The 27417-nt window shown below is 43.5% G+C and overlaps 1 protein-coding gene across 2 annotated transcripts in view; it reads right to left on the bottom strand.

The window, feature by feature from the left end:
• Nucleotides 1-26717, bottom strand: part of GPM6B (glycoprotein M6B) — a 128142-nt gene extending 101425 nt beyond the window's left edge. For both annotated transcript variants that reach the window (XM_075590196.1, XM_075590199.1), the window contains exon 1: nt 26561-26717. In XM_075590196.1, coding sequence (XP_075446311.1) covers nt 26561-26564 — 4 coding nt within the window. In that variant the 5' untranslated portion in view covers nt 26565-26717. The remainder of the gene's footprint in view (nt 1-26560) is intronic.
• Nucleotides 26718-27417: the final 700 nt, after the last annotated feature.

Raw genomic sequence — 27417 nt, 5'->3', positions numbered from 1 at the left:
AGCTGTGATGGGCTTCTGGGAAGCAGGATGTCAGCTCCCACCACAACACTCCTTGCCCCTCATATCCAGGCAGAGGTATAGTGAACAGACAGATTTATTGGACATGCTGCAGCAGCTCTTCACATAGCACAGTTAAGGTCCAACGTCCCAGGACTTCAGGATAATGCTGCCCAGATAGCAGGGGTCCTTGAGTCTTGGTGGTCCTCAGGCCCTTAAAGGCCTGAGGTGGGTCCGCTCATTCGCCATGGGAGAGTCTGACAGCCCATGCTCTCTCCTTGGAAGGCAGAGTAAGACTGATCTAACTTTGCTACACCCACTGGTTAGCTTCAGGAAGGGACAGGCTCATGGCCTGTACCCATCACCGATAGGTTTACACAGGCCATGAGTCACCACCTTACTTCCATCACTTACAAGTGGGCGGAAAGGGGGGGGAGGGGGTCAATGGCCCATAGATTAACCCATGAAGGCCCTGAACCTACTAGGGACTTACATCACAGATACAATGTGGGGGAAAGAGGTATTATGGGACATCCCATGTTACATATATATTTGGGGAGGTGGGGGGTTGGAATTTTTTTGCATTGGGCGGTGGAGTTATTTGGTATATATTTGTGGGGGAAATTGCATGAGGGGGGCGGGAATGTGTGAGGAGGATGATTGAGTGGGGTAAATGACGCAGGGGAGGGGAAAGAGTGAGAGGAGAGGGGTAAGGGAGGAAAAAAGGGAGTAAAAGTGAGATGCAGGGGAGAGAAAGACATGTGTGGCGAGGGGGGGCTGGGATTGAGTGAGAGTGGAGTAATTGATGGAGGGGAGGGAGCGAGAGGTGAGAGAGGGGAGAAATACATGGTAAGAGGGAGGGAAAGAGGGAGCTCGCGAAGTGCGAAATGGGGCTCAACACTGCCAACAATGGGGGGGGGTAAGGGGTGCTAGTTCTGGGCCCTGGGAAATCTGTCAGCAGCCCTGGAAAGGAAGTACCATATGAATATACTCAGGTTTCACCCGACTTGTCAGAGCGGCACGCTTGATGGGGAAAGTGAATGTAAATTGTATCTGTGGGTCTAATAGAACAAAGGCCTGTTGTCAAATTTTCAAAACATGGTCATTTTGGGTTAGCCACAAAACTGTAGTGTTGTTCTTACCTTCTACACCGTTAATATGAACACTGATAATGGCCTACCAGCTTCCACCAAGAAAAAAAAGTGTTGGTGAGGGATTTCCTAAGTCTGGAGATTTTGAAATGTGGGTTGTGAAGATACTCCCTGGCTCCTTTTTTTGTTTAAATTGTAAACTCAAAAAAAAAAAAAAAAAAAAAACACACAAAACTAGTACAGACTTGGAATAAGGACACCAAAACGACCACGCATTTAAAACACTGTATGGCAACCCAACATTCTCTATAAATATTTAAAATTAGGCGATACTTTTAATTTATTTTTTTATCGCGAGACCACATGTATGTGTGAATATTTGGTAATTTTTTTTTTTAATTCTTTTCTGGCATTGTAAAAAACTCCGGAGGTACACATTTTTCTAGTGTTTTTCTCTCATGTAAGTGACCAGCATATTTGATTCATAACCAAGATAGTAACCTTGGCAATGTAAACAAGCATCTGTTACATGTGTGTAAAAAAAAAAAAAAAAAAAAAAAAAAAAAAGAGAGAGACTTGCGTGTCAAGAGAGCCTGTTATTTGAGTTAATGGCTCCGGCATTTCATATTTTTATTTATTTATTTTAAATGGCTCATTGCATCTCTTTTTCACCCAAGAGTTCCAGCTTTCATTCCTATTTATCAGAGAATCTGGAAAAAGTAGTGTACAATGTGTTTAAGAGTGACTGATGGCAAGACACCCACGCAGTGTCAGAATGAGCAATATGAGCCAAACTATAATCCTTAAGAAAAAAAACAAAACACCATACCCGAAGAGAAGTCCTGAGAGATTCAAAAGCTTATATCACAGACCAACCGTGTGATGCTGGAACCCTTTGGCTACCTGGTGTGTGGTGCGGATACCTGTTAGGATCAGCAGCCCGGAGTTGGATCTGCATTGGTATGGAGATCAGAACAGGCTTAGGTTCTCTGCAGTTCTTCTCTTGGCGTTTAGCGCCTCCAGCCGTAGTGGGCTCCAGTGTGTCCAGAGATCAGCCCCCACTATTGCACACGTCTCCTTCCTGCCCAAGGACTGATACTTAAAAAGGAGTGTACAGTAATGAACAAGGGTCTTTATTGGCAGGCATTCACTGTAGATGGTTCCATATAGCGGTGCAGAGTCTCAGAGGTCCCAGGACTCTAGATGGGGATTGCCCCATCTCTTACAGGGCATCGGTGGGTTGGATCAGATGTTCCCCCAGCCACAGAGCTAGGGGTGAGCACGCTCATCCCGCGATGGGAGAGACTTACAGCTCTACTGCTCTCTCACTCCTCCAGAGCAGGACTGAGTACATTTGCCACTCCCTCCTAGGAGAAACCAGAAGGGCGGGCTCATGGTCTATACCTATACCAGATAGGCTTACACAGGCCATGAGTCACCACAACCCTTCTGTCACTCATAAGAGGGGCAGGAGCGGGGTCAAAAGCCCATAGATTAACCTGTCACAGCCTAGACTACTAGGAGTTGCATGACAGGGAGGAGAGATAGGCCAAAAGATACAGGCCATGTTACACAACGTTTCCTTCACTGATGTCTCCTCTACACTGTCTTTCTGTTGGGGGTTCTACAAGGCTCGGTCCTTGGCCTTCTGCTATTCTCCCTCTACACCTCTTCTCTTGGTGAAGTAATACAATATTTTGTCTTTTAGTATCATTTAGTATCATTTCTATGCTGATGACACCCAAATTTACCTCTCCTCCCCCTCTCTTGTCCCGTGTCACCAACGGTCTCAGAAATCTCCTCCTGGATCTCCATTATCTGAAGCTGAACATTTCTAAAACATAATACACTTTCTTGCTTCCACTACCATACCCAAACTCTCCCTCACGGTCAATAATACCACACAACACCCAAAGTCTGCTGCCTAGGTGTCATCTTTAACTCTTCCCATTCCTTCGTTCTCCATATTCAGTCCCTCACCAAGTCCTGCTGTCTCCACCTCCAAAATACCTCCAGGAAACGCTCATTTCTCACGCATCATAAAATCATAATTCACTCACTCATCTTGTCCTGCCTTGACTACCACAACCGTATCTTACCTGCCATTCCCCTTGTCCACCTATCCTAACTCCAATTCATCCAAAATACTGCTGCCAGACTCCTCTACCTCACTCCCTGCTTCACCACCAATGCAAATCCCTACACCGACTTCCCGGATATTTTAGAATCAAATTTAAAAAACTCTAGTTCTGACTTACAAATCTCCCAACGATACCGCCACTCCTCCCCCACATCTCAGCTCTCATTCCCAAATATATTCCTAAATGCCCTAAACATTCTGCCCACGACATCCACCTCTGCTCCTGCCTTATTACTACCTCTTCTCACCTACAAGACTTCTCCCTGGCTGCTCCCTCTTTCTGGTATTCCCTACAATGTGCAATAAGACAACCCCCCAGCTTTCAGATGTGTAAAAATCTGCTTGGGGAGAACCCCCTCCCCCCAGTTAAAAATAAATAAACACACTTTCAAGGACGCAGCGGATGAGAGTGATCTGTAGGAGCTCTATCGAATCCGCTTTGTTTACTTCATTAAAGACCTCCAAAAAACCTAAAAATATATTTTTAAAAAAGGTGCAAACACCACCGTGGGAGCCACTGGATATGCCGCTGAAAAAGGTCAAAAACATTCAGGCCCCAGAGTTATCCAGATTCTTCACCAAGAGTAGCCAACCAGTCCCAGATCCCAACAATGGCAGCGGATCACAGACACGTAAGAAATCCCTCAGACTCCGATGAGGAACAAGAAATCCTTGAAAACACCCAAATAACCCCAAACAGCTCATAGAGAATTATTTAAAGAGATGCAAGGTGTCTTTCAGAGTGTACTAGACAAAGCTGTGGCTGAATTTAAGCTTTAAGAATCCCTGCAGAACCAGGGGACAATGGAGGATGTTAAAGTTTACGATGAGATCAGAACCTTAGAGGACAATGTAGATGACTTGGAAAATAGGGAAAGACGGCAAACCATTAGGATAAGGAATATTCCAGAAGCAATTGACCCAAACGAATTGCAACCTTACCTAACGAATTTACACAAACAGTCCCTTCCCTACAAAATGAGCAATCTGCATATGGACAGAGCACACCGTGCCTTAGGTCCGAGATACTCAGACACACACACAAAAAAAAAAATATATCAGGAAAGTTATATAGTTAAACTACATTCATATTCGATAAAGGAGAAAATAAAAGGGATGCAGGAATCAAGAATACTTGGACTATGAAGATTCAAAGCTATTGATATTTCAAGATCCACTATCTCAAGGAGAAGAAACCTGAGCCCAGTCACAACAATTCTCAGAGAGAACGACATCCATTACAGATGGGCATTCCCATTCCGATTAGTTATCAAACCTCAATGAGATATCCAGAGGAGGCGGAGTCTTTCCTCGAGGCTCTGGGCTCACATCCCTCACCCGAGACCAAAGTCACAGAGACCCCCGCGTCCTCAGAATGTTCTGATGAAATTGTTTAACTGTTTCCAGACACTTCCAATCCCTATACCGATAAAAATGTATTAAGGATTTATTAAATAAAATTATGCACTTTATATGGGGTAACGAAAGACCTTGAGTAGTGAGGTCTGTTTTGCTTACACCCAGACCATGAGGGGGAATGGTAGTCCCAGATATTAAAAAATATTATTTGGCCTCCCATTTGAAGCAGATTTTTTTTTTTTTTTTTTTTTTTTTTGGGCATTCCTGGACAAACCAATGCAGGTGGGTAGATCTAGAAAAAATATTCAATAATGCAGTGACACTACCGGCCCTTTCATGCAATGGAAAGCTTATAAAATATTTTACACCGGGCCACTTGGACTCTGCAGTTATAAGATTCACCCTTAAGATTTGGCAAAGGGCTAAATCTCAATATCAAATAAAATCAACCCCCTCGAGACTCGTTCCCATCTTTGACAATACTGATTTTGGTCTGGGATTGCATAGTAATGGTTTCGATTTATGGAAGGCCAAGAATATTAAAGATATTGGGGATTTGTTACTCAAAAAAGGTAGATTAATGAAAGTCTGGGAATTGGTAAGGCAGGTGCCCACGGGTGGGATTTTCTCAAAAAGCACTGTATTTGAAGAGTTACAGTATGTACAAACGGTAACTATCAAAAAGGGGCTTATTTTGATTTTATCCCTTTGGATATAAATGCCTCCTACACCCATCGTTATATGGAACAATGGGCTCATGATTTTCAGATAGAGATTACATGGGAGGACTGGAAAGATATTTGGGAAAATGCAACAAATACATCCATTTGCACAGTAACCAAAAAAATAATAATATAATAATAATATATATCTGCCTAGGAACCACTAATCTCTGTTGGAGAGGTTGTTGAGGATATGGCGCATACCTGGTGGTTCTGTCCCCAAAAAAATACAGAAATTTTGGGTAATGGTGCAGAACCTGATAGGAGAAATGATTGAGATAAGGATCCCTCTCTAGACCACCTACATTGGATCTGGGGAAACCTCTGGAAATTTTAAAATCGAAGTACAAGTAAGCTATTGTTGCATATTCTGACCGTGGCAAGGCACTCAATCGCAGGGGATTGGGGGAGAGAAGGAGAGAAACAAAAACAACAACCTCCATCCAGAAGAGAGATTATCCAGAGATTAAATGAGGTTTCAAACAATGGAGAGATTAACATCATTACAGACATAAAACTAGAATTGTCCACAAAGTCTGGGAGCCTTGGTCCTCAAGGAGAAATCTATGATTAGGACTGGGTAGAGTCAAAATCACAATTAGAAATCAGGTTGTATGTTGCGGGTTGATGTTATTGCCTAGCATTTTATTCTATGATGCTAATGTTATATTTTATGGTACGCCCTTTCCCCACCTCCTTTTTATTTTCTATATCCTTCCAAAGTTTTTCAAAATACAAATAAGTTACAAAGAAAAATAAGAGGGGATGCATAGATGTCCTAAAATTAGTTTATATTTAAGACCAATAGGTCTTTGTAACATTCACCAATGAAAGTATTAATCTGTACAATGGTAATGACTGACCACTTCTGTCACAGATAGGGGTGTGCAAGATTCCTGTGATCTTCTTAGAGCGGAGGCAAATATACATTTTTCTCTACCCTATGGAAGAAGCATATCAGAAGGAGACAGACTGAAAGGTTACTGCTGTGTAAAAATAATTTTAAAAAAAGTCTAAAATATAAATATATAATATGCCATGGGCTATAAGCTCTTCGGGGTAGGTACTCCTCTTCATGTTTGCTATTATATATATGAAGCACTTCTTCCCATTTTCCCATTATTTTGCATGTGTATTTGTGCTGTAAAAGCACTATTCACATGGATGGGGCTATATAAAGTAAAGGTATACATAAACATGTTTTACATTTCCAAGTTTTTCCCTTTCAGGATGCTGTTGTACTGTAGCCAAGATCATAAAATATCCCAGTATAACTCGGAATATCATAAACTTTACATTGTCTCTTTGAAGTTCTAATTTTAAAATAAGCCAGTCTGGTTACTACACGTAGGAATAAAAAAAAAAAAAAGAAACAACCTATGTACAAAAAGTCTGATTGATCTCAATGTGAAGCCTTGATCTTTTAACGTCTACAACAGCTGCAGGAGAAAATATCGTCTTCCTTCTTATCCTAGAAATCACTTCTGCTCTCTTGTCCACTTTCAACTTTCTCTTACATAATCTGGGAGGTTGGGATTTGTGGCTTTAAACACAATGTGCTATTTGTTAAGCAGTTAATATATCTGGGCAAGTGGCCACATTTTACTCTGAAGACTACAGCTACTATCATTCTTAAGTGGGTAAGAGGATTTCATTTTTCTGGCAAGCCAAAGATATTTAAATTTATGAAATACACATTTATGATAATTTCCCTTCTGAATGACTAATTATGCCATTGTTGAAGCAACTAATATTTGACCAGATGTCAATAATAACAACTTCTTGGGGTTAAGTTTTTTATGTTGCATCTCCAATAAGGAGAGGGCTGGCAGCGCACTGCCAATAAAGCAGGAGGAGGCTCACAAGTTAAAAAACAAAAACCTTTTCTTTCATGATGGGATCAAACAAAAATGATACACCTTGATAAAGGTCACACGGCCCGAAACGCGTAGGTGTGGTGCTGTTGACGTTATCTGGGGCTTTTTTTGTTTGATGCCATCATGAAATAAAAGGTTTTTCTTTTTTAACCCGTGATCATCCTCCTGCTTTTTTGGCAGTGCGCTGCCTGCTCTCTTCTTCCTATGGTCAACTCTACTGGTGGATCGCACGCTGTTCTAAGGATATACCGCACAGGACCGCACTGAAGGATACAAGGGACAACTAATTGTGAGTTACATTGTGGATTTACACCTTCTTACTAAGTCAGCGTTTGGGATACAGTTTGTGCTATATATGTGTGTGCGCCTGTCCCCTGCAAGGGAAGCTGCATCATTTACCCCATACAGTGCCAAGGTCCAGGCGGTTATCTATGAAGGGTCCTTTTGGTTTTTGAAGCGCCGGCTACCTCAACTCTTGCATCTCCAATAAAGCAGGATGTCTAAACTCCTATCCTCAAGAACCTCAACTCCTCCACCCCCCCACCCCCACCAATAGGCCAGGTGAAGGATATCTGCTTATGCACAGGTAATGCAGTTAAAATTACTGAAATCAACTGTGCTCAAGCAAGGGTATCCTTAAAACCTGGCCACTGAGCACAGGCACTGGGAGACCCTGCAATAAATACTTCACAGTGCTGATCACCCCATAAAAAAGGTGCATGTATTCATTTTGGTTTAGGTAAATCACCAATGAAAAATACCAGCAACAAAAACACTTCTGGATAAGGGTTTGCTAATGCTCAATTCAATGTGGCACTCAAGACTAGTTTTATATGCACGAATCCACGATCATAAACAAAAAGATCTATTTTGCATAATACAATTTGGTTTGGTATTAAGTGGTTAAATAAAACACAAGTCCACTCATTTTCTATAACAGATTGTAACAATATTCTCTTATGGGTAACGTTATTTTCTCTTGGTCACTTCACGTCAGCGCATGGCATGAGGGATATGCTCCTTCCATCTGAAGGTAGGACAGACTTCTGACGTAGAGTTCTTATAAGCCCCGCCTGTGTCAGGTCAGTTGTACATCTAGGTCAAGCTCAAAAACATACATATGATCCCATAAAGGAGGACAAATAAATCAAATTATAAGAGAGTAAGAAAACGTACCACGAAATCCACACTAAAAAAACAAAAAAACAAATAGAAGTGGGAACAAGGCATGCACTGCCAAGGAGTGACTAGGAGAGAAGAAACGAGGCGAGAAAGGAGAAAATTTAAACAACTTACCGTAATTTTCTTTTCCTGGAACCATGGCAGTGGGCACCATTGGGTTAATCCCTTCTCACTCTAGGTAGGACAGGAAGTAGACTTTTGCAGGTAGGCCATATAAGGCCCCTCCCTCTACCTGCACACTAGTCTTACGATTCTTCCATAGCTGAAATATATAACTGATAGGCATTAGACATACATAGGGAGGGTAACTATGTGCCCACTGCCATGGTTCCAGGAAAAGAAAATTACGGTAAGTTGTTTAAATTTTCTCCTTTCCTGATCACCCTGGCAGTGGGCACCATTGGGACATACCCAAGCAGTGCAATTTTTAGGGAGGGAACATCAGAATAGACAACACCAGTTTAATGTCTTATCAGTTCAACCTTTATTAATACCCTTTACACTTTATTTCACTACAGTTTCTAAGACTCTACGTCCAAAGCTTGCGTCAGCTGATGATTGTACGTCTAGTCTGTAGTATTTCAGAAATGTATTGAATGAGGACCAGACAGCTGCTTTACATATCTGCCCTGGTGTGGCCTGGGCTTTGAATGCCCATGAAGTAGCCATGGCCCTTGTAGAATGGGCCTTCACCTTCAAAGGTTTATCTTGTCCTTTGCTTTCATAAGCTCTTTGATACAAGACACCATCCACTGTGCAATTGTAGTCTTTGATGCCGCTTGTCCCTTCTTTGGTCCCTCTGGGATGACAAATAATTTGTCAGACTTTCGGATATCTCTCATCCTTTCTAGGTACACCTTAAGACATCTTACCACGTCCAATTTGTGTAACCTTTCCTCTTTCTCATTTTTTGGTTCTGGACAAAATGACGGGATCACCATCTCCTGACTTATGTGGAACTGTGATACCACCTTTGGCAGGAATTGATGTATCGGTCTAAGAACTGCCTTGTCTTGATGTATGATTAGGAATGGCTCCTTAGCAGATAGCGCCTGTAGTTCTCCCACTCTCCTTGCCGAGGTGATTGCTATCAGAAACGCCATTTTCCCCGACAACCATTTTAGGCCAATGTCCTGTATTGGTTCAAACGGAGCTGCTGTTAATACATCCAAGACTAACGACAAGTCCCATGTAGGTACTCTGTTCTTAATTTGAGGTTTTAACCTTTTAACTGCTTGAAAGAACCTGATTATCAGTCTTTCTACTGCCAGATTTCTTTCCAACAAAGCTGATAGTGCCGACACTTGTACTTTTAATGAGCTGAGACTGAGACCTTTCTCAAATCCTTTATGCAGGAACTCCACTATAGATACAATTCTTGGTGAAAGGAAATTTTCTCTCTTTTTCACACCAATCACAAAAGCAGAGCCAGATTCTATGGTATACTCTTGATGTGGAACTTTTCCTTGCTTGTAAGAGGGTTTGAATTGTTTTCTCTGAATAACCCTTCAGTCTCAATGTCTCCCGCTCAATCGCCATGCCGTCAAAGCCCATTGTTTGGTATTTGGATGGCTTATTGGCCCTTGTTGCATCAGGCCTTTTTGATCTGGTATGTGCCATGGTGTATCCACTGCCATATTTACCAGTTGTGTAAACCAAAGCCTTCTTGGCCAGTATGGTGCTATGAATATCACCTCTGCTCTCTCTTCTCTGATTTTCCTGATTGTTTTTGGAATCAGAGGAATTGGAGGGAACAGGTATCCCAATTTGAAGTCCCATTTGAGACTGAGAGCATCTGTAGCTTGTGCGCTTGGGTGAAATTGTCTGGAACAATAGTTCCTTACTTTGCGATTCTGGTGTGTCGCCATCAGATCGATGTCTGGTTGACCCCCATCGCTCTACCAGGTCTTGGAATACTCCTGGATTTAACGCCCATTCTCCTGGGTGAATGATATTGCGACTTAGAAAGTCTGCTGTGACATTTTCTAGTCCTGGGATATGTATGGCTGTGATATCCGACAAGTGGCACTCTGCCCAACCGAGTATTTCTGCTGTGAGCTTCATCAGCTTTCTGCTCCTGGTTCCTCCTTGTTTGGCTATATATTTGACCACAGAGCTGTTGTCTGATTCTATCTTATACAGCCATCTCTTATTTTGTCCTGGAAAACTTCTAGGGCCTTTTGTACTGCTTTTAATTCCAGCAGATTTGATGGTAAGTGGTTTACCTGATTTCCCCAGGTTCCTTGCACCACTTCTTCTCCCATCTGAGCCCCCCAACCTGTCTTGCTCGCATCTGTTGTAATTTTTAACCAGTGCACAGGTTGTAGCGTTTTCCCTTTGACCAGGTTTCAGGTATCTTCCCACCATTTTAACTCTTGTTTTGTTTGTGGGTGTAACAAGATTCTTTGTCTTGTGTCTTTGTGATTCCCGTTCCATTGTTGCAGAAAATTGTTTTTTTTTTTTTTTTTTTTTTTTTTTTTTTTTTTTTTTTTTTTTTTTGCAGAGGTCTCATATGCAACGCTTAATGTTGAAGCGAATTTCCCCAGGAGTCTCATGCATTCTTCTGCAGAAGTCCTGGTAGCTTTTCTGAGCCTCCTTGTTCGCATGGCTATGTCTAGCCCCTTTGCCTCTGGCAATCTCACTCCCAGAAATCTTAAGAGCTGAGTGGGTACCCAATGCTTTTGTCTCTGTTTATTAACCAACCGTGATGTTCTAGGAAGGTTATTACCATTTTCTGGTCTTGTTGGAGTTTCCCCCCATTCTTTGATTTTACCAGGATGTCGTCCAGGTAAGGGTATATCTCTACCCCCCTTTCTCATCTCTGCCACTAGAGGGGCTAGAACCTTTGTAAACAACCTTGGGGAAGTTGCCAGACCAATGTTAGTGCTGTGTATTGATAATACTCTTGATTTACTGCAAACCTTAGGAATCTTTGATGCCCTTTTGCTATTGGTACATGTAATAAGCGTCTTTTAAGTCTATCGCCACCATCCAGTCTCCTGGCTGTACCTCTTGTATAATCAGATTTACAGACCCCATCTTGAACTTTCTTATCTTCAAGACTGAATTTACCTTTCTTAGGTCTAGTATTGCTCTGTAATCCCCTGTAGGCATCTTTACCAAAATTATTCTGGAAAAATTCCGCTTCCTCTTACCTTTTCTATTACTTCTGCCTGTAGTAATTTCCTTAAAGCCGTATTCCTATAACAGCTGGATTCTCAGAAGCTAAACATCTCTTTATCTTGATTTTATTCATCTGTTGGAGACTGAATCTCCTGGCTCTGTCCTGATGCCTTTGTTATTATTGCATCTAGTTTGCTGCCGAATAGGAATTCACCTTCAAATGGTAATGTACATAAGGTGTTCTTTGATGCTGTGTCAGCCATCCACTGTCTGAGCCATAAAGCTCCTCTTGCTGATACCGCTCGTACCATAGACTTGGCTGCTATTTTTACTGCATCCAATGAGGCTTCTGCTATGTAATCAGTTGCCCATTTCACCACTGACAACGCCTTAAGAATAGTACTTCTTTTTACACCCTTGTCTATTGCCTCTTCAATATTGGCAATCCACACTCGCATAGCTCTAGCAATTGATGTAGTTGCTATGGCTGGCTTGTAGGCTGTTCCTGCCGTAACATATGCTTTATTTCACAAGCTGAACACCATTTAGTTTCTTAGCAACCTTCATTTATGTTGCAGGGATTCCCCCGTCCCTTTTGAAGATCCTGCTTCTGGGAGGGTAACCACTGAACTAATTTATAAAAACAAAATAAATGCTAAACATACACCCTAATGTATATATATATACCATCTCTTTTTTCCCATTGTAGAACTAAACTAAGGACTCACCTAGTCTTGGGAACTGATGTTTTGGGTGCCTCCATTTTTGCATCCATATCCAGCACTTGGCTTCTCCCTGCTGAGCGTTCCATGCTGCAGCTTCACTCACACATACACCGTGTGGCCGTCGCATCCGTGACGTCATCAAGTGCTCGTGCTCATGCACCCGCGCGGCTCGCGTGTCCCTGCACGCACTTGCCGGCCTGCACGCGCGCGCTCCCGAGCGGCTACGTGCCTTGTACCCTTCACCGCAGTATCCTGCGGTCCTCTGAACCTCCTCGGTTTCCCGCGGCTTCCTGGGGTAGTACCGCCGCGTTGCTACGCTATTGCGGTCTCAGAGCTCCTCCGCTCGCAGCTATTGCTGCTCCCCCTTCCGCTGTGGCGGGCTGCCGGGTACTTTACCGCAGCGTACTGGCGCTTATGCGGTGAGTCTGGGCCTCCATTGGTCCCTGCTGCAGCATTGTGCGCCTCGTGTCTTGGGCATTGCACTAAGTTCCTCCTGCTGCAGCCGTTTCCCCCCACCCAACAGGGGCACCCCCGACTCTAAGGGGTCTCCGACTTGCCCCCCGCAGGGCGCACCGCGGAGCTTCAGGGGAGAGAGGTTGAGACCCTGGTTATCTGCACAAAGTGCAGTAGGTGAGCCCTGTTAAAAAATAACAAATCCTACACCTAGCTGTGAGGACAGGAAAAAGACTAGTGTGCAGGTAGAGGGAGGGGCCTTATATGGCCTACCTGCAAAAGTCTACTTCCTGTCCTACCTAGAGTGAGAAGGGATTAACCCAATGGTGCCCACTGCCAGGGTGATCAGGAAAACAGCAATGTTCTCTTCCATTCCTCCATGTCAGCACATGACCTGAGGCAATGTCCCGTAGCAGTTCCCCCTGGTAAAATTAAGTTGGGCAAAATATAGGGATACGGCCCGTCACAGGAGACCAGGACTAATACTAGGGATCAATATCGCCAGACAGAACACGAGAGTTTATAAAATTAATTTATTGGAAAATTATATCCACAACTATACAAAAAAAACACTCAAACATCACACATACCCAACTGGGGAAACTGGGGGATACCCTGCATATCTACTTGCAGGGACCGCCTTGCAGAGATTTCCCCTGTTCTCTCTTCTTGCCCAGTGCCTACGGGGACTGGTTTTCAGGCCTGAGCCCAGCATTGGAGTGGACACTGCAATTTCTCCCCGTCACAGCAACATCTCTAATGCACTGCAGGCTCTGTCTGCTAGGGGTCTCATTCCCCAACTTTTTATAAACAAGGCATAATATTGCAACACTCAGGACCAGGTGCTGCCTACATGCACACTGCCTCATGCCCTCCAAGCTCGGGTCCTTCCTTACAGCATCCTGTAACGTCTGACTCTGCTCCGGTCCACTGGCCCTAGTCACAGTCAGGAATATCAGACTCAGTCAAGGCAGGCTTTGCTCAACTTACCCAGTCATTCTTCTCTGGAACGTCCACGACTGGGGGTTCCAAGGCTTGGGAAGTAATGGGTTCAGGATTTGGATCCTGAACCGTAGTGGAGTCTGGGATGGAACCCTGGCTCAGAGTCACCGCAGCTACAGCATTGTCCTCCTTGTAGCTGCATCGGAGTCAACCCAAGTCATTGCCCAACAGTACAGGAGCATCAATTACATTGTAAGCTCTTCGGAGCAGGGACTCCTATTCCTAAATGTAACTTTTATGTCTGAAGCACTTATTCCCATGATCTGTTATTTGTTTTATTTGTTATTTATATGATTGTCACTTGTATTACTACTGTAAAGCGCCATGTACATTAATGGCGCTATATAAATAAAGACATACATACAGAACATACAAGCCGAGCAGAATGCCGACATCGCGGATGCGCCCCAGTCCAGGAACACACGGGCCACTTGGAGGGATTTGCTGCCCCCATCCGCCAGAGTCACCCTCATCCCCTTCCCGGGTAAAAAAAGGTGCCCTGGCCTGACCATATAAGGCCGAACCAGACTAACAGTGGCACTGGAATACAGCATACCAGCGGTCATCCGGTCCCCAATGGTCACCGGTGCTTCATCCGGACATCCGTGGGACCAAGACCGACCGTGGCAAGGTGGATCGACTGGAACAAAGGGGTTGGTCGCTGCAACTGGCATCGAGAATGTAGACGAGGGTGCTGGATCATCTGGGCTGCCTATCCAGGCGACGGCCCAGGCCACTGGGGTACGCTGCATCCTGGGGCTGGACAGTCGCGTTTCATGTGCCCATTCTGGTTGCACCTGGAGCACCGTCTGTCACGGGAGACCAGGCAATTATACCGGGATCATATCACAGAGCAAAACCAAGCAGTAAAACTAATGGTAATTTATTCCATTGAAACAGACGTACACACAGTGGATTACAACAAACATGAGAAAACACACTTACTTGGGAATTGAGGTTGAAAAACTATATTTTCCTAGGTGTAGGGCTTATCAGTCCAAAGCTAACCCTAAAAAAGCCACAGCTCCCCTCTCCCCCTAAAGGGCTGGAATTCACTTGCTGCTTAGAATCTTAGAAAACTTTTAGAGAAAACTAGAAACAACTTAGAAACTGAAAATCTGAGCTGCGTAAGGGTTTTTAAAACCTCTGTTTGTTTCCCAGAAACCTACAGCCCAATCAAAAACGTGAGAAATTTCTCAGTAGCCAATCACTGGCTGGTGATTCCGGAAGTCCGGTTGGGCCCAGAACTGTCTCAGGGCTTGCCAGTGCTTCAGCTTTAAGCCCCGAGCACTGTGCCTCATACCGCAAGTCGGCGATCAGCGGTTTCCAGTAGGTATTCCGTACTGCTCACACCGAAGTATGATCCATCCTTGGTTGGCATCCTTGTAGTCTTCGTCTGTACATTGACTAGGCTACAGGAACTGGTAAGGGGGTGTCTGAGTATTGTACAGATGTAACTGATGTCTGTGGACTTCAAAATGGAGACCAGACTCAGGACAGATATTCCCTGAAGAATATTGGTGCTGAGCCTGGCAATCCCACCGCTGCCACCAGAAATTAGCCTGTCACGAGAGACCAGGACCAATACCAGGGATCAATATCGCCAGACAGAACACGAGAGTTTATAAAATTAATTTATTGGAAAAGTATATCCACAACTATACAAAACATCACACATACGCAACGGAGGAAACCCTGCATACCTAGTTGCAGGGACCGCCTTGCAGAGATTTTCCCTGTTAACTCTTCTTGCCCAGTGCCTACAGGACTGTTTTTCAGACCCAAGACAAGCACTGGAATGGACACTGCAGTTTCTCCCTGTTAAAGCAACACCTCTAACTCTGCAGGCTCTGTCTTCTGGGGGTCTCCCTCCCCACCTTTTTATACACTTAAAACATAATATTGCTACACTAAGGGCCAGGTGCCGTCTACATTCCAGGCCCTGATTGGTGGGTAGAACTGCAAAATAATATTTGCAACATAACAAGGATACAGGGAATGGTCACAGACCAAGTTTCAACAATTCTCCTGCAAATATATTAACCCCCGATTCCTGAGGTGCTGGAACCAAGCAAGAGACATGCATATACACAACATAATACAATACCAATGTATTACCAACATGTAAGGGTAATGGCAGACTTATCTTTATTAACAGCAGCCATATTTACCCCTACCGTCACACTGCCACCTGGAGGCCTTTCCAAAGGCAGCTGCAGCTGACCCGAGGCAGGCATAGGAGGGGGCATACAAGACCTCCAACATGTGAGAAGTCTTTGCCCTACCTTCAGATGAGGAGCATATCCCTCATGTCAAGCGCGGATATGGAGGGGCAGAGGGGAAAATTTATTTATATGCTAAAGAAAACTGTAAATGTTTAACAACGGAAGATATGCCGTTTCAGACACTCAAATAAAAAAGGCTTGCAAAAATAGATCTGCAAGACAAGAACAATGGAAAATGGGACAGTGACAAGTTATTTAGGCAGTCAATGCTTTTATTATCCAAATACAGAAAAGATACTGTACTTTTTAAACAAGGACGGGACTACAGGCGTATGATAGGAGTCTTTGTTCTGAATATTCTATGTATAAATAATGCAACATTGTCAAGCAGTGTCAGAGCGAAGAGCGATCACAAAAAGCAAAAACTAAGCGGATTCCAGCCTGAAGACTTCAGTAACATATTCATGATTACTTTCCGAAGATATTTCCTAGAGTTCATTGTATTTGAAGCATTGCTTTTGTTAGTAAATGTGGCTATAACATTGAAATGAAGAGTATCCTTAATCTGTAGGTCTAAAGCACCAAAATTAGACTAAGACCGAGTCCATAGACGGACGCTCCGCGCTGAGCCCCTGCATCCTCAATGAGGATGCCTTGAGAGGGGGCTCACGCGAGCGTCCGCAGGCGTGCTGACGAGTTGGAGGTTTCAGCCGAGCGCCAAGCTGTTTTTCAGCGCGCTGTCGGCTAAAAACCTCCAATCACAGCACAGCAGCGTCAACGTCACGGCGCCGTGACATCGGCGCCGTGACATTGACGTCAGTGCGTCGCGAGCGATTGGCCCAGCGACGTCACTGCCCCGCCTCCAACCACCTCCCCCCGGCTCCCTTCGCGCACGCTGGCTCGCCTGCAAGTCCGTGCAATCGCGCTGACTGAAGCAGGCGAGCCTCAGCGTTAGCGCGCCTCCGCTCTCCCCACCCCTCTGTGGCCCGGGCCTAAGGCTAGAGCCATGGTACTGCAGACCGTGCGGAGGCGTTCGCACGCTGAACAAACAGATTGCCTTACGGCAGTGTTCACGTCCATGCAAGGGGAGGGCGCGCGTTGCGTGAGAAATCAGTTAAACTGATTTCTCAGCGCGACAGACAGGTCACGTGAGCGGTTCGCCCTCCGTAACGTCACTAGGAACACCCCCAGGAACGTCCCCCACGGCCAGTGAAAGCACCGGGAGAAGGCACCATGGCCCCAGCCTAAGATCATCATAGCAGGCAAACGATGAATTCTAAAAAGTGCGCTAAACTATAATAATAAAATGTTTTTTTTATTGCAAGTGTATTAGTAAATGGATGTGGGGAATACATTTATACAGCCCATAGATTCACCTGAGAAGAACACACTTGCATACAGTAATTGTAATTTGATGAAGTCCTGTTGACTTAGGAGTATTATACTAAGCCTGACTAACACCCTTGGATTCTTGAGTTGAAGCATTTTTAAGATCTACAACTATCGTAGCAGTTATAATCGCATGTGGAAGCTGCAGACGGATCAAAAATGGTCATCTTTTCTTTTGTCTTATCTGATACAAGATTATGACGGGTAAAAACCAATGTGAAAGTCCTTCTGGATGGTTCAGTAGAGACGAGAAGATCTTTAGTGCGTACCCATGTCTCATGGGTCACCCACAAACATGCTTCATTCAACTTCTTGTCAAATGAGCGGACCGTGATAAAATCAGCATGCAAGGATTCTGGCTTATGATGATATTCACTAATATACACTGTGCATGGGTTACTTTCTATCTTCATAACATTTTATATCTGGAGGTTTCCCTATAGCTTGTTACTACAGTAGATTATACAATATAAAGAAAATGCAGGATTACAAAAACACACCAAAAAAAAAAAAAACCTCAAGCTTCATCTTGGTTATGGATTCTGTATGAAACTGGTAGTAGTTGCAACACAAAGTTATAATGGGTATATATTATTCTTTTTAAAGTACCATTAAACCTCCATTATACAAGGTCCAGCATTTGATTCTTCTGTCAGCATTGGATTGCCAAAGAGGCTTGGTGTCCAGAACAGTACTGTTTTTTATTTTTTTTAAAGCGAAGCTGGTGAAAAAACATCAGGAAGTGGAGAGCAATAGGAAGAACTGTATCAAGTGTGCAGTCTTGATAGAATGTGTATTGGATGAATAATGGAGTGGCATAAACGTGGTAGCAACTCATTCCCAAATCTCAGGTCGACAAAGTTTAATGCTAATTGAAACCTAGTTTTTGCCAATTCTCCTTTCCCCAATTATGAGGAATTGACTAAATGTATTTGTGTGTGAAATCTGTACCTTAGTCACCTCACGAACGATTGCTTGACCATGGGATTTATCACCTTCCCACCCAATACTCAATGGAATGCCATGGAATGGACAGCTCGTTCACGAACGATTGCTTAAGTTGTGGTGCACATCATTTTTTTCGACATCTAATGCACAACATTCATGTTTGTAATATTATTAATGTACATAATACCAAAGCAGAACATGACCCATAAAATGTTCCTGCAGCTACAGTACTGTAAAATGTTGTTGTTCTCAACTGGCCACAAGAGGCAGATAAACTACAGTCAAGCATTGATTTTTACTTTCAGTGAAAAATTTGTGAAGCCAATATAAAGTCATGCTTTATTATGACATGAATTTTAATCAATCAATCTGGTGCTTCAGGGGTTAATGTGGTTTTTTTCAAAAATACAATGTATTGGGTTTAGAACAGGTCAAGATTTCCTGGATCTTTCCAGATCTTCAGAGAGTATTTCATTGGTGGGTTATCCCATGTGGCCCAGTAAAAAGTACAAGATGTGTTGCATGGGGCTGATGAGAGAAGGCAATTTGTTTTGCTAGAGATGGGATTAAAATATGTGTCGCGACATCGTTATAAACAGGAACCTTGTAAGGTTACCTTCAAAGCATTCTCTGGAGGGTTCTGCAAGGTTTAGGGGGCATGGCTAAGAAGGTATTCCACGTATGAATTTATTCAAAATAAGACTATCCGTGATAAACTTGAGCCTAAAGTATGAAGTTCAGATATGTAGAATCATTGCAAGGAGACGCATGCAGTGAGGCCAGAAACGCGAGGTCTAGAAGGTAGCCAAGGACAGATATACATTTGTCACTCAAATTTAGGAGCAAGACAGTCATAATTAGTCTCGTTATGTCAGTCATAAAATCGCCTGATTCCATTGATATGACTCACATCTAAGTATTGGAGAAAGTAAGTTATGAATGCGTTTATAGATTGAGGAAAACATTTAAACTTTTTTTCCCTCTGTCGTAAAACTGTCAAACTTGTAGCTGATTTACGACAAGAGTGAGCATATGTGGTTTCAATGGAAGAAGAATTGTATATAGGACTTGCCCTGGAGTTATGAAAATCAGAATTCAACAGATGTGTTTTGGACGAAACACGTGAATTTTCATATTTCTATGGTAGTGACCTCTAGGGAAAACCCTGACATATGGTAATGCATAGGAAAATCTGTTTTAAGAAATTGTTCTGCATTTACTGTAATTTAATGTTCTTGTAATTAGCTTTTTCTGAAGAGATATAGATATCTATAGATATAGATATTTTTAAACAATTCTTTAATAAGTAATGCTTTAGTGCTCTGAATGAACTGTTGCACACTCTGGAGTACTTACATGTTTCAGACACATTTTTACGGGTTAAGTGCATAGTTTTTTTTTCTATAATAAACAGGGACCTGAGACCCTGGAAGATATATATTCATTATGCCTACTTTGCATAATTTTTTGTGTGGTGGAAGCTTAAAGATGAGATAGCAATTACGGGGTTAATATTAACCCATTGAAGGTACCTTGCCTAGGAGAAAGGCGAGCTGGCTACAGCAGGAGTGCACAAAGTTTGTGAGCTGTGCCCCCCTGCCTGGCAGTCCCAGCGCTCACGCCCCGCTCCTCAAGAACATGGCAGTAAATGACGCCGCTGGTCATGTGACGCCACGTGACCCTGCAGCGTCATTTGACGTGTGTTGCCATGGCTGACAGCAGGTCGGAGATGTTAGAGGCATCACACCTTTCCCGGCATTTCATTTAAACGCCTTGGTGATGGGCGTGGGGCCTCTAACTGCCGCGCCCCCTAGAAAACCTTGTGCCCCCAAGTTTGTGCACCCCTGGGCTAGAGTTGCCGTGTGCATTAACCCTGATTGCATATCTAAGTCACGTGCTCACTGGTGTGCTGTTCGTGACAGGTGGTATATTGGGACGGATTGAGAGGAGATATAGTTCATTTGAGGGACCTTTGCCACAGTGAGAAGGAGTTCGCGGTGCTTGCCAAGTTCAGTTTCAGCAATTAAAAATTGTCCCATCCCTGCTCACGTGGTGCGCACAGGCACGCACACTCACCCAAGCTTGGCGCTTGAGTAAACAAATTTTTTTTTACTTTCAAGCGCACTCCACTTGCCTGCAACGTCCCCTCCCCCCCCGCCCCCCCCCCCACACACGCTTGCAAAATAGCCCGGACACCCGACGCTTATGCTTGGAGAGCTGGTGACGTCAGCGCCAGCAGGGCCGCAGCCATAGGCCGAGTCCATAGAAGGACAGTCAGCGCTGAGCCGTGCGGACGCTCTGCGATGAGCCCCGTCATCCTCAATGAGGATGTCTTGAGAGGGGGCTCCCGCGAGCCTCCGCAGGTGTGCTGAGGCGCAGGGATTTTCAGCCGACAGCAGAACCTTTTTCTGAGCTCGGCGCCGGCTGAAAACCTCCAATCAGAGCGAAGCAGCGTTAACGTCAACGCGCCGTGACGTCGGCGCTTCGCGGGCTATTGGCCCAGTGACGTCAGTGTCCCACCTCCCCCCGCCTCCTGATCGCGCTTGCTGGCTCGTCTGCTAGTTCATGCAATTGCTCCTGATTGCGCTGATGAGCCTAAAGCCTCGTTCAGGGTGCAGGCTTCGGAGGGAGGGCGAGCTGCCGTGGGACACAAAGTATTCAAATTTAATACTGGTTGTCAGGGTAGCAGCTGCTCTGTCTCCGAAGCCAGGAATTGACGCTGGCTACAGTTTCAATAAACGAAAAAATCGTTTTTTGAAGCTGCAGCAGCGTCACAGGGACCTCGGCAGCCAATGAAATCATTCTTGAGAATGATTTCATGACTGCAACTTGGATCCCTAAACTGCTGTCTGTATCCCCGCCCCCTCAACTCCTGAAAACGTCTGCTGGGGATGAACACACATCGCCCAGCAGACTCCCGCCCTCCCTCCCGAACGCCCTCCCTCCGGCACCCTGAACGAGGCCTCAGTGTGGAGGAGCGCGCCCCCCCCCCCCCTCTATGGACGCAGCCTTAAGCTCTCACCACAACTAATGTTTAACCCAAATGAAAGGGGGTGGGGGGGGGATAGAAAAAGGAGCGAGAGAGAGAGAGGAAACAAAAGCAAAAACAACAAATCTCTAGAAATTAAGATATTTAGACATAGCACCCAACAGTGATTAAATGCAATTGGAAAACAAAAACGAGAATATTTTGTGCCATTCTTCAAACAATTGTGCAAAAAGTAATACTACTGTTTGTACTATGAAAACAGCAAGGCATAAAATTCAGCTGAAATTGTGTTGAAAGTGTCAGTTTCTACATGGGCCTCTTTAGAAAATACATAAAATGTACAATTAAAAAAAGTTTGCCATTAAACCAAATTTCCCTGTGTAACCTTAAAAAGTACTTAATATGGTGAAACAAGCATGAAATAGAGTAGTGTGTGGGTTACACGGTTTATTTAATACAATGTAATGGTATAGAAATATTCATTTGATTTAACACACATGCTTCTGTAATGCCAAGATTGCACTGTAGCTGAAATTGAGCATATCAGCATTAAACCCATAAATCATCCTACAGTTTTTCCAAAGCCCTACATTTATGTTTTGCTCATCAGATTTCAAAATGAAGTTTTAAATCTGAACCCTGGCTGTCAAAACTTATTATTTCAACATTTACCTCAGGAATTGTTCCTTTGGAAACTGTGCCTTGAAAAGCAACCTGCTTTCATTTAATGTTAATTCAACGCTATAAAAAGGCAGCTGTTGCACTTGGAAATAATGGGAAATAGCCAAAGAGGCATCAACGGAGGCAGATAAATGAACAGCAACTGGAAGGTTAGTGTCAGGTATCTATATTTCTACTTTGTCCATACACACTTACTCCGCAGCACTGAGCCAAGCGTAGAACAAGTAGAACTACTTAAGAACTGGAGACACAAAGTCCTGCAGGCCTTCAGCATGGCGTCCAACTAAAGTAAGGCTGGGGCCATGGTACCGCAGACCATGCGGACGTGTCCGCACACTGAGCAAACAGACTAGTGTTTGCGACAATGCGGCGCGCAAGAAATCTGATCAAACTGATTACTTCGCGCGACAGGCCGGTCACGTGAGCGGTTTGCCCAATGAGGGCGACCCAGCTCCGTGACATCGACAAGCCAACGAACGGCGCGCGTACCATGGCCAAAAAAAACCGCACCCACTTTAAGGGGGTGACGTCACGGCCGCGAACACCTCCGCACGTGTGAAGGCGCTATGGACCTGGCCTTAGGTTTGATAGAAGACTAACAAACATAGCAGATCTACCTTTTTGTTTTCATATACAAAATCGCAATGATATTTTGACTCTCCCCTAACTGGGCCATTTCTACATACGTATTTCCTTCCAGACTGCAAGACTCTTTTTGGTGAGACCTTTACAACGTAATTAGGCAAAAAGGAAAGACCAGCCTTAACTAGAACTTCCAAGCAAAGAGCGTACATGAAAAAGGAGCATAATGAGAGTTTACAACTTAAGATTTCCTCTACTGAGAAATGCTCAGAACTTGCCCACAGCAGCGAATGTCTGTTTGGCTAAAACATTGAACAACATTTTTCCCATAAAGAAAAAAAATCATAATTTCTGACAGATTAAAAACCATGTTAATGTTATAGAGCACCTTGAAATCTGACGAAAGTTAGCAATTTTAATAAATATTCAATAAAGTGCAATGTCGAATGGCGCCTTCACCTTGAAACAGGTCATGGAGCCAAGGTATGGACAATTATAAGTTGTATCTACCATCAAATCTGGAAGACTAATCTACTGATGAAAAGACCAGATCCTTATTGCTCAATCTCATTCCAGAAACTGTCCCACCCAGACCAAATTTGGTAGATAATTAACGGATTTCCCATTATAAAGCAAACTATGTGATTGTAGGTCTTCTTGCCAACCCACAGGCTATTCCCTAGGCTGGGATGCCCCACTCAGATGAGCTGGACCACAATGAAATATGGGACTATGACCGTCATAAAAAAATAAAATAAAAAAATTCTATGATGCTGAAGCAAAGATTTAGATAAATATTGATCTTTATAGCTTTCCATCTACAGACAAAATTGCTACAATGTTTCATTCAGCTCAGTTATTTTAAATAACACATAGCAATCACATTTCCTAAAAGCACATAGTGCCGATACAGGGTATTGAACCCCCGATCCAACGTTAACTGCCATTGAAACTCAATGATTTCTACTTTGAACTATGCCTAGGATACGAAGCGCTATTGCCGCATTGGGTTGCAATACCTAGCATCAGCGCTTAGTGGATCCTGGGCGTAGAAGTAGTAGAAATATGTAGTTATCAAGCATTGTAATGTTCCATTAGCCAAATGGTTTTTAACCATGGCTTTCAGTGAGTTTGGGAAGAACCAAACAGCAGGCTTCCAGTAACAAAGCAAGTGCAAGTATAATATGGAAGACTGCTGTGAAATCTTTGCGATAACCTAAAGCATTATGTGATACAACCAGCAGAACAACCAGTTACGCTCAGACCAAGTAGAATGAACCGTGACGCTGCATCAACTATTTACAACTATCTTCACAAAGATCATTTAAGTTCTCTCGCCACCAACTGATCTTCTCAGGTATTAAAGAGATGGGCAGTCCTCTGTCAAAAATGTGTTTCATGCAATAAACTGCATCTGCCACCAGATGACAATTTCCACCATGATTTCATGCGATTCACCCAAATGTAAAAAAGCAAGACCGGGAGGAGCATATTTACACAGACAGCTTCCCCACGCTGTGAAAAACACAATATTAGGTTTACAAAGAAATGTCTGCGAGTGTCTATCAGCGCAACAGTACCAAGTGTTGTAGATCGTTACACCACCTAGGTACAGATTGCATCAATTTGTGCACAAATTACATTCTAAAAAAAGCGCCATTATAATACTCTAAAAAACATTTCCAGTTGCCATGTTTTTACATCTTTTGTGATAGTCAAAACAATGAAAAAAGTGATCAAGAGGACATGGGCGGACAAGAAGGTTCCAGCAAAAACGGTTCCAGACCTTTTTACGTTTCTGAAGCTGCAGGTCTTTTTACCGCAGAACAGAAACGAATGTTAAGAGCACATTCTGTGTGGGTGTTATGTTATTCACAGTACAAATTCAAATTTTACAGCTTTGAGGGGAAAAAAACAGGTGCCCTTTAAAAATAAGCAGAACTTTTTTGGGAATTCCAATGGTAACAGCTGCAAGTGATGCGTGAGCACAGGAGAGAGCGGGTATTGTCTCTCCGGCCAGAGCACGTGTGTTCCAGCAGCCTGTGCAATTTCACTAACAAAAGCCAATCATGAGAAAAGGTCTGGAGAGGACCAAAACGGGGATGTCAATACATGTTGTATATACATTTTATGTAATCTGTAAGTGCCTATTATAATAAATCATCAGGTATAGTGCACCCGGGCAAGTAACAGTGTGATGGATCTCTATGACCGTTTATGTAATATATAAAAATATAATGCTGCGGAATATCTTTAACAAATAAACAATAATATCTATTTTTCTGCATGTAAAAAAAAAAACAAGGGACTCAAATGCATTAGCAAAATAAATACATTTAACGATAAAAAAAAAAAGTTTCTCCCACATCATTGGACTTTAGATTTCCAAACAAAATGAAAGACGCCTTCAAGAAAATGCTTTAAAATGTTGAATTAATATATGCACCTCCTTGCGTAACAATAGGTTCTTTTACCACTTACTTAATCCCATCTTCAAAAGAAAAAGTTAGCACTCTACTATGCTACTGATGGATTGAGCATAATGAGAAGACTGTGTTGAGTTTATTGCCAGCTTTAAACAGGATGGTAAAACCAAAACTATTAAACTGGGCAACATAGGGGGGGGGGGGGGAGGGGGTTAGGAGTGCAGAGAGCTCTTCATTTTCCACTGACTCAAGAATACATTTTTCCATGGAGAAAATAAGTATTCAAACATTTTCAGTGCATTACAAAGTTATCTCCCCCACAAATAGGAAGCCATGTCTGGCTAAACTAATTAGCCTGCACCTTAATTACCATCTGGTTTAATTATTGATGTGGAAGGATTTGATAAAGTGTACTAGTGCGTGCATCTAATAATAAAAGGACACCAGTAAAAGTACCACACAACCGCACGTTTCACAACACACAGATAACAAAAATCAGTATATATATATATATATATAAAAAAAAAAAAATGCAAGCAAAAATGTTATTCGTTTTCCATTCTTCTGCTGCTAGCACTTGTCTCCACTAATTAATAGCCTCACATTTTTCTTCAACTTAGTTTCCACAAATAAGCACTGGTTCCTATCCTTCAAAAGACAAAAAAAAAAAGTCAACCCAGGACCTGATGCATCTGTCACTGGTGGCTCAGAGACCTGCTGTGCATAGGAATTCCAGGCTGCAGAGAGGGCAGAGGGATCACTTGCAGCATGCAGAGGGGATCCACAATGAGCTACAATCGTGGGAAAGGGGTTTATTTGTCACAAGTTAGAGACGAGAAGTGTCTTTAACGAGTCGTTACCGCAAAATACAGGCGAGGTACCAATTTAAAAAGGACATGCCAAGGTCTCACCCGTTAAACAGCCATTGGTATTCATTGTGCATACGGTTTCCAATATTAGTCATTGCTTTCTAGCATATACATTTGTTCACTTACTACAAAAATGTGCCATGCTGGATACTCCATGGCAATAGATGGAACAAGTGTCCACACCCATCATTTAATCTCTTGTGAGTTTGTTTGCTCAGGAGAGGGATTTCTACCTTTATATTAAATCAGATGCAGCAGTGTCACTAATTTCCTGCAGTTTAAAGCTGGCACGTTTTACATAAACTCATTTTTTCATGCTGCAGTGTTTAACCAATCTGTGATAACCTGCGAGGTCAAAACGACACTTTATTGGAGAGGTTTGTATTCCAAGTCTAGCTCATTTATAGTCAGATGAGGTCTGGCACAAACTCAGCAAGTGCAGACATACTGTATGTAGGAGATCAGTTTAATTCCCATATAAACTGATCAACATTGCTGGCACTTTCCACGCTGATGATGCTAGGATCAGGCTAACAACACATCTGTAGCCTCTCCGGACTCGGGTATCTCACTTCACAGGACAGATAACACCTGTGTTACGGTGTACAACAAATTACAGCACACTGGCAACAATAAACAGCCCTCCCCTCTAATCACCCAAACTTTGCAAACTTAGCAGCAAGCCCCTAGCCTGCCCTGTATGCACTGCAGCATGAAGCAGCCCTGGCGGGTTGATCACTGCACAGGAGGGTAAAGGATTACCCGTTTCAGATCACTTACCCATGCTTTCTTCTCGGCTCAGCTCTGTCCTTTGCCCCCTTGCTCTGCTCTGTGTGTTTGCGCGCTGTGCCCCGGCTGGATGCTGTGCTGCTCTCACTTCATTGGAGCTGTAGTAGCCAGTCCCGCCTGAGAACCTGCGCAGCGCGTGGGGAGGAGGGGGAGCCAGCGACGCCGGGGTATAGAACAGTGGGGAGGGGCGTCATGACATCACCAGGCTGCATCAGCCAGGGGGCGTGACGTCAGATGTGAAGAGCAGGGTGGCTCTCCACATATGTTAATCAGCCACACCTCTATGCATAAGGCATCTATTACAAGCAATGCAGAACTCTTCCACCCTACAGTGTGTGTCTATTACAGGCAATGCAGAACTCTTCCACCCTACAGTGTGTGTCTATCACAGGCAATGCAGAACTCTTCCACCCTACAGTGTGTGTCTATCACAGGCAATGCAGAACTCTTCCACCCTACAGTGTGTGTCTATCACAGGCAATGCAGAACTCTTCCACCCTACAGTATGTGTCTATCACAGGCAATGCAGAACTCTTCCATCCTACAGTATGTGTCTATTACAGGCAATGCAGAACTCTTCCATCCTACAGTATGTGTCTATTACAGGCAATGCAGAACTCTTCCACCCTACAGTAAAAAGCAATGCAGAACTCTTCCACCCTACAGTATGTGTCTATTACAAGCAATGCAGAACTCTTCCACCCTACAGTATGTGTCTATTACAAGCAATGCAGAACTCTTCCACCCTACAGTATGTGTCTATTACAAGCAATGCAGAACTCTTCCACCCTACAGTATGTGTCTATTACAGGCAATGCAGAACTATTCCATCCTATATGTCTATCATA

This window comes from Ascaphus truei, chromosome 3, assembly GCF_040206685.1.
Source record: "Ascaphus truei isolate aAscTru1 chromosome 3, aAscTru1.hap1, whole genome shotgun sequence".
Classification (NCBI taxonomy): domain Eukaryota; kingdom Metazoa; phylum Chordata; class Amphibia; order Anura; family Ascaphidae; genus Ascaphus; species Ascaphus truei.
Note: the sequence above shows the minus strand (reverse complement) of the source record. Positions and strands in the feature narration are given on the sequence as shown.